Source organism: Arachis ipaensis, chromosome B03 (assembly GCF_000816755.2).
Source record: "Arachis ipaensis cultivar K30076 chromosome B03, Araip1.1, whole genome shotgun sequence".
Lineage (NCBI taxonomy): Eukaryota > Viridiplantae > Streptophyta > Magnoliopsida > Fabales > Fabaceae > Arachis > Arachis ipaensis.
The window spans coordinates 116,843,791-116,851,579 of NC_029787.2; the positions used below are offsets into that span (position 1 = coordinate 116,843,791).

Below are 7,789 nucleotides of genomic sequence, written 5' to 3' on the forward strand. Positions count from 1 at the left end.
AATGTCCACCTTCGCTAAGATCATTAATCAATGAGGGAGGGACTGAGGGTGGGTCTGGTGATTTCATGCCACGTCAGCATATTGCGAAGCTGAGATCCCCATTTTACTCAGTAGTAACACTACTTAAATAACACAGTAACACACGCTCGTCTTCTTCTTCTTCTTCTTCTCACTTCTCAGTTCCGATGGCAACGATGCGAGCGTTACTCAAGAAAACCGTCGCAATAGCCAAGCCTAGCAATTCGCGACCTTACTCTTCTTCCATTGGAACTTACGCCGCAGCCACCGCAAACGCTGTTGAGCCGCCACAACTTCCGCCCTTCGATTACCAGCCCCGGCCCTACCATGGACCTTCCGCCGATGAAGTCTTGGCCAAGCGCAAAAAATACCTCGGTCCTTCCTTGTTCTACTACTATCAGAAACCTGTGAGTTAGTTACTTTCTCCACACACCTCTTTTATGAACATCGATGCTATTGGGATGAAGCTTTGTTGGATGTAAATATGAGGTGTGATGGATAATTAACGGTTGGTGTTGGTTTTGTGCAGCTGAATATTGTGGAGGGGAAAATGCAGTATCTTTTTGACGATAGTGGAAGGCGTTATCTTGATGCTTTTGCGGGCATAGTTACTGTCTCTTGCGGACACTGCCATCCTCAAGTTTTAAATGCTATCACAGAGCAGAACAAGCTTCTGCAACACGCTACAACCATATATCTACACCATGCAATTGCTGATTTTGCTGAGGCCTTGGCCCAAAAGATGCCTGGAAACCTTAAGGTCAATCTTCTCTTTATTGCTTATTGCTTAGCTTCTTTGTTTTCGTGTTTCTTCTTTTAATGATTGTTATTTTTATTGCAGGTTGTTTATTTTGTAAATTCCGGCTCAGAAGCAAACGAATTGGCAATGATGATGGCTCGTTTATACACTGGTAATCTTGGTATGATTTCTTTGAGGAATGCATATCATGGGGGAAGTTCTAGTACAATTGCCCTGACTGCTCTCAACACCTGGAAGTACCCTATTCCAGAGGTTTGTCTGAATATTTATTTTATCACAATGTTTTCATTTGGTTTGTTGGCATTTTTAAAGTTCAATCTGAATTATTAGTTGCGTTATTTATCTCCAGATATGGAGATATGACCAATCAGGCCTTTTTTTAATGAAAAATAGTTTCTCACTTTTTCCTTTTCAACTTGCAACCTATACTCTTTCTAGTAGAATAATGCTTAGTTGATGTTGTTGGACTATCACCAAGAAAATGATCATAAATATTATAATTTTTCCCTCTGAACAGATTTATAAAAAATTAAGTTGCAAAGCTTTAAAATCAGTCACTAATATACTGTTACCATTGATTTCCTTTTTTTCTGCTTTCCAATGTATGAAGGAAAATCCGAATAAGTTAATAGAACTTCCAAGTTTCAATTACTACCCCAAACCAATCTAGTTGTAATTATAGCATCATGAAAGTTGTATATTTTATATTAAAGATGGTGAAATACTAATTATTCTTAATACTTTTAAATTTAAGGGTGAAATTCATCATGTTATGAATCCGGATCCATACCGTGGAATCTTTGGCCCTGATGCTAAGAGTTATGCCAAAGATGTTCAAGATCATATTGACTATGGAACTTCAGGAAGAGTTGCTGGATTTATTGCTGAAACAATTCAGGTACGTACATCATGTCTAATAATGGAAATGTTACTTAGAAGTTAGAACACCATGTCAGTGTACTTCTCTATTTAATTTTTTCCCTCATGACTTGGACTAGGGAGTTGGAGGAGCAGTTGAACTAGCACCTGGATACTTAAATCTTGTCTATGACATTGTGCGGAAGTCTGGTGGTGTCTGCATTGCTGATGAAGTGCAAACTGGGTTTGGTCGTACAGGAAGCCACTATTGGGGATTTGAGACACAAGGTGTCATTCCTGACATAGTTACCATGGCAAAGGTCCATATCTCTAATTCCTGAAACTTGGCAAGTTTGTCATGCATTCTGAAGTTTAACTTGGTTTTTCTTATACAAGATTCACTATTTTGTGTTTTGGAACAATATGTTTTGTTCCGGTTTTTTCTTCTTGTAGGACTGATTTTGGTGAATTGTAACTTCCAATTCTTCTGCAGTTATTTCACTAAATCTCACGTTAATATGTATCAGGGTATTGGCAATGGTTTGCCGCTAGGAGCTGTAGTTACAACTCCAGAAATAGCAAGTGTGATGAATCAAAAGATTCAGTTTAACACTTTTGGTGGGAACCCTGTCTGTTCTGCTGGGGGACTTGCAGTTCTCAGGGTTCTTGATCAGGAGAAGCGTCAGGCGCATTGTGCTGATGTTGGTTCTCACATGCTTGAGCGTTTGAGATTGCTTATGCAAAAACATGAAAGTATGTCTTCTTGAATCTTGCATTCTCAAAACATTGTTTTGTTACTGCATTGTAGTTCAACTGCATGTTAACTATATATCTAGCATCCATATATATGCTTGATTAGATAGAAACATAATCTTTGGGTTGACATTATTAAACTTCTCATGTTGCTGCAATTTGTTTTTATTATATATGGTGTTTAGTCATTGGAGATGTGAGGGGAAGAGGTTTAATGGTTGGGGTAGAGTTGGTTACTGATCGAAAAGAGAAGACACCTGCAAAGTCTGAAACTGCTGTATTATTCGAAAAACTTAGAGGTAAGATGAGAATCGCCAAATCACTTAATGCATACAAAGCTCGCATTTGTTTTCTAATGTCTTAAAAGACTTCTAACCATTTACTTGCAATGAATTGAAGAGCTTGGTGTTCTAGTTGGGAAAGGAGGACTGCATGGAAATGTCTTTAGAATTAAGCCACCAATGTGTTTTACCAAAGATGATGCAGGTATATGTTTTAGGTGTTATCTTTAATTAAAATGCAAGATCTAGATTCTTTCTCCAAACCTTCTAGCAAAGTGTGTTTGGCTGATTTCTATCCCAAATGTGCAGATTTTGTTGTGGATGCCATGGACTATGCTATATCCAAGTTGTAAGGTTCAACCAGAAATCAAGAATGTAATGCAGACCATGACTACGGAGCCATATTGCTGCAACGAAGCTACACTTGACAAGTTTTTATTTATTTCACACCCTTATCATTAGAATGCACTGTTCAGTGTTCACTGAACAAGTTAGTACAAAAATAGTGTTCACCTATTGCTAAGGAAGTTTTATTTTCTTAAACCTGTACATTATAAACTGAATGTGGAACTGTGCATGTATATTTTGGATTCAATATCATCTAAATGCTACATTCAATCTAAATAGTAATGTCAATTCCTACAGGAAAGAACGAATAAATTTGCGAACAGAAGTTCGTTTTCGATTTGCATGTTCAGTGAATGAACATGTTTTCAAAGTAAGAGCCAAAACTTTTTCTAATACTGTAATTGAAACACACGAGGAATCATGTGAATTAACTGTGGTTTTTCAGTTGTATCACTAATGAATGACCTATGAATAAATATAGAGGATTATTATACGTTAGTTATTACTTATTAGAAATCATTATTTTTATGATTAATCGAGAGAATATCATACCCTCTGTTATCTTACCTCAGCTATATTTACACGTTCAATCCCTGAATGCCCAAAAATCTAAAATGATACCTAACCTAATCTGTATCATGTTCAAAACAAGCTTCTTGTTTAGAAGGACACAACTTTACACATTCTTTCTTACATGACCAACTCCCATATAGAATAGTTACAAACTTCTTTTCGTAAAATGGGCATCTGCATTTACAAACCAAGTAACAGAAGACTAACAGAAAAATAGGAGCAACCTAGGCACAAATCCATGAGTCATGGCTCTGGTGTGTGTTATATGTATTCTCCATTTCTCAAGCCAGTAAGCTGGCTCAATCCCATCTAACATTGAATGAGTTATAAGGCGCAAATCAACTGGGTTTGACAACACATTCAATAGTAGGTGAGAGTGAATCAGCTCGGTGTATGAAAAACAATGAGTAAGAAAAACAATTGTGTTGCTGATTTTAGTGAAATCTTGGTTACAGGTTGCCTCAGTATTTTTTGAAGGCTAAGGTATTAAGCACTCAGCAGGTTTGGAAGGACGATTAGCCCAGAAAGAGCTCAAAGCTTGCAGGCGTTGAAAATATTCCCCCAAGGCAAGAAGCCACCTCGCAGCCTGCCGTTTTGTAAGTATTCGAGACATTTGCAGCAATGTTTCCTGTCGCAGATGATCAGCCTGTCAAGTTTCAAACATAATAAAGCTTCCTTCAATTTTCTATTGCTCAATCTTCAAGTTAGTGAATGAAGATGTTTCATTTCTTTCTTTTGTTTCTTTTCTTTTCCTTTAAGTAACATGAGTTGGAACAACACTATATTGTTTCCTAGTTTCATCACTTCTAAAACAAATTTGTTGAAATCAAATTGGGTTATTCTTTATTGCAGAATTATGTTCAATCATCACTGTCACCGACACAGCGGTCAAATAATAAACCGGTGGAAGTTAAATTGAATATAACTAACGGGTTTTCATTCAAGAAAGTGAAGTAAATTTCTTACTTGGTTCACAAAGCTCACTAGAGCTGCCAATCTCTCCATTGCAGTAGACATGTTTGGAGTGTTAGTTTGTTCTTCAAGTTGTCCTGCTGCTACAGATTCTGAAACCATTTGTTGAAGTTTGTCCATGCCTTGTGAAAGGGCATCTTCTGCTTGCTGACAAGATTTTCCAAGGTTGCTTATGTCTGACCTTTGTTGCTCTGTCATGGTTTCAATCCTAGGTACCAGAATCTGCAATCAAAACAGTTTTTTTTTTTATTATTAATAATGCATCATCATATCACCATTTACATGCTAAGCTGGTGCTCTCATTCACAATGAGGAAGCTTTCTCAACATCTTTTATTTAACTAGATAGTAAGCATCACCTTTAGAATTTCTGAGGGGCGAAAGCCTCCAATCCAGAAGAAAAATCGTTCGGCTGATGATTTCCACATGCCGGACATAACGTAGAAAGCATCAGCTTTTGCAGCAGCAGATTTCATGCCAAAGAGTTTAAAATAGTGGTTCATTGTGCCATCTACAAGTTCTCCGAGTTCTACGTCACCCATATGAGAACTTAAAGCATTTCTAAGTGCCAAGGTATGTCTATTCCGCTCTTCTAGCCAACGTCCATACTCCATCTCGAAGTTTGCTATTCCTGCAAATTAGATGTTTTTAGAAAGAGCTTAAAAGTAGTAGCAGTAAAGCTTATTGAGAACTTTCTGAACAGAGTTGCAGTTAATTCCCTAATATTAATCTGAGGCATATTCAGTTTAGAGGTATATTCAGCATGAAAATGACATAGAAACAGTTCAAATACTGATTTCACCAACATATTGTGCAACCTCAGTAACAGAAAAAACTCAAGATCAGTGACAAATCAATATCTAGCACTAGCGGCATGATAACAAACAAACCTGAATTTAAAGAGGCAGCAAAACCCAAACTATTAGAACCCAATCCAGTACCACCAATATGTAATCCCTGCAGTTTTGTTGCCCCAAGAAATTGAAAAGAGATCCGAGAAAAAACAAGTATATATTGAACAAATATGAAGTGATCCACAGCAGGAACTGGAGTGAATCAAACTCAGCTTCATGCCTTTCACTTCACCTGTTGTTTTGCATGATCAACCTCTTGCTCTAACTGCATTAGCTTCACGCGACATGATTCTAGTTGCTGTACATAGGCCTGCATAGAAATATCACAAATCACATGAACAATTAGTATATCTAAGCATTTGCTGCACATCTAACATGTTTTTCAATGTATAACCTTTCAAACCTTTTTGCGCAAACGACTCTTACGAGCAGCCTCTCGATTTTGTGCAAGGCGTCTCTGTATCTGCATGTTTCAGCTTGTTAATTCCTTTTTTCTTTCTAACCCTAAAATGAGTATGAATACATGACAGGCATAAAAAATTGGGAACCATAGGACCTCTGAATTTGTTGGTGGGTGTGGGTCAAAATTGCTTTTGAAGGATCAAGCGCTTAGCATTAAGCTAAGAGTTATACAGCTGTTAATTATGCCATAATTCTTATTGTTTAAACCCATTTAACCATAACTAAGCACCATGTTATCTGTTTCAAAATTTCTCCATACAGCTAAAGATGGAGGCAGAATAGAATACTAAAAGGGTGCGACTTCCTATGGCAGAGCGTTACTAAAGATTCAGTTATGATGATTTCAAAACAACACCCTCTAGAATGAGGTTGCCAAAATGATAATTATAGCTAAGAATATCACTTAGTACACAAATTTACTAGCAAAGGCAACATCTTCTGATGACCAAACATAAAAGTATCTACAGAAGTAGAAACATAAAGTTCAAACTTCAAACTGAATATCACACATTTACGAAATATATAGCTAATGGTTTCTGCATAGAGTAGAAAAGTAGAAACCAGTTCATATTAGTCAGGTATAACCAAACATGGTCTTACCTTATCAGCAAGTCTGTTAGCTTCTTGGTCATATTGTTTAGATGTTCCTGGTATTCCATGAGAAGCATATTCTGACTATGTATTTAGCAGCCCAAAATGACATGATTAGCAAGTGAAATTGGTGTGTATTATTGTTTGTGGGAGAGAAAAAAAGAATTAATTGCAAACTTGCACCTGATTGTCAAACTTAATCTCCGCATCATCAATTAAGAGCGTTGATGCACTTAAACTAACATTACTTCTGAAATTCTCTTCCCACATACTAATCTGGTGGATTGGATCATATACTCCCATCCTTCTTGGGGGAACAAAGTGTGAAGTTGGAGAATTCATGCTCTATGGATTGAGAATGACCAGTGCAGTTGACTTAATCAGCTCCAAACACATATGAGCGTACAGATCCACTGTTTTTTTTTTTCAAGATAGAAAATGCATTAAAGAAGCATTTCTTGATAACATCATAAGTAAGCAAAAGTCCAAAACACTGTATAAGTAACCGGAATTTCACTGAAATGTGATCAATTTTGTGTTTGGCAAGGGGGGAAAAGAAGAGAACATTACAGTTTTATGTTACACTGTTAAAGTTGCATACTCTCCAGAATTTAATCTTCTTAATCAAGTATTAACAAATGAAAAACAAAAGATTAATCAAGGTCCAAGAATCAAAGGGAGAAAAATGGATCATGAAGGAAATTGATAAATGAAAAGAATTTCATATTTCTTTGTTAAACTTAAATAAGCTTTTGATTCCAGGAAAACTCAGATTATTACAGCAACTAAGTACAAATTAAAAGTAGAGATTTGTATATTAACCAAGGCTTTTGAGTTTGTCCCTCTACCTCAGCAGCAGACAAAGGTACAAACGTGTTACGCAACAGAATCTAGGAACTAGGATACTGTACTAGTTTGTTTTCAACCAGATAAGGTAACAACCAAAATCGTACTAGTTTGGGTATGCACGTTTCGGGAAACCAAAACCAAAATCACTTTTTCAACAAAAAAACAAAATCATCAAAACCATGTAAGAATACCCTGGAAACTGATGATGATCATCATCATCACACAAGCAATAAAAAAACACCTTGGTGTGTTTATTACCTCTTACTATGTTATTTTCTTCCTCGTTTTCCTCGGCAGTTAAATCTTTCAAATTAGAAAGAAAAAAAAAGGAAAAGCCGAAAAGGGAAGAATAAAAACTATACTCTGAAAAACAAAAACAGAAAAACGAACCTTAGAAAGCTACTTTGAGAAATGGAATTGGAAGCTTTTTTATTTTCCCGCTTAAATATTGATATATATGCAACCAAAAAA

General features: G+C 36.4%; 2 protein-coding genes across 6 annotated transcripts; one reads left to right on the forward strand and one right to left on the reverse strand.

Moving 5' to 3' along the window:
* Positions 1-3,355, forward strand: LOC107631121 (alanine--glyoxylate aminotransferase 2 homolog 1, mitochondrial). The gene is made up of 9 exons (XM_016334458.2): positions 1-425; positions 548-778; positions 860-1,030; positions 1,533-1,676; positions 1,777-1,956; positions 2,164-2,389; positions 2,575-2,688; positions 2,789-2,875; positions 2,980-3,355. Exons 1-9 carry the CDS (start codon positions 186-188, stop codon positions 3,021-3,023), a joined length of 1,437 nt encoding a protein of 478 aa, XP_016189944.1. The 5' UTR covers positions 1-185; the 3' UTR covers positions 3,024-3,355.
* LOC107631122 (transcription factor TGA1) lies at positions 3,547-7,789 on the reverse strand. 5 transcript variants are annotated; one of them, XM_016334462.1, is made up of 9 exons: positions 7,709-7,789; positions 6,653-6,882; positions 6,479-6,553; positions 5,820-5,879; positions 5,649-5,726; positions 5,453-5,519; positions 4,922-5,193; positions 4,558-4,785; positions 3,547-4,237 (listed from the first exon to the last, which is right to left on the reverse strand). In XM_016334462.1, the coding sequence occupies exons 2-9, from the start codon at positions 6,809-6,811 to the stop codon at positions 4,070-4,072; spliced, it is 1,107 nt and encodes a 368-aa protein (XP_016189948.1). In that variant the 5' UTR covers positions 6,812-6,882; positions 7,709-7,789; the 3' UTR covers positions 3,547-4,069. The 5 variants fall into 5 exon arrangements, with proteins under 5 accessions (XP_016189948.1, XP_016189946.1, XP_016189947.1 ...); XM_016334460.1 differs by having other exon boundaries at positions 7,577-7,789; XM_016334461.1 differs by having other exon boundaries at positions 7,292-7,789.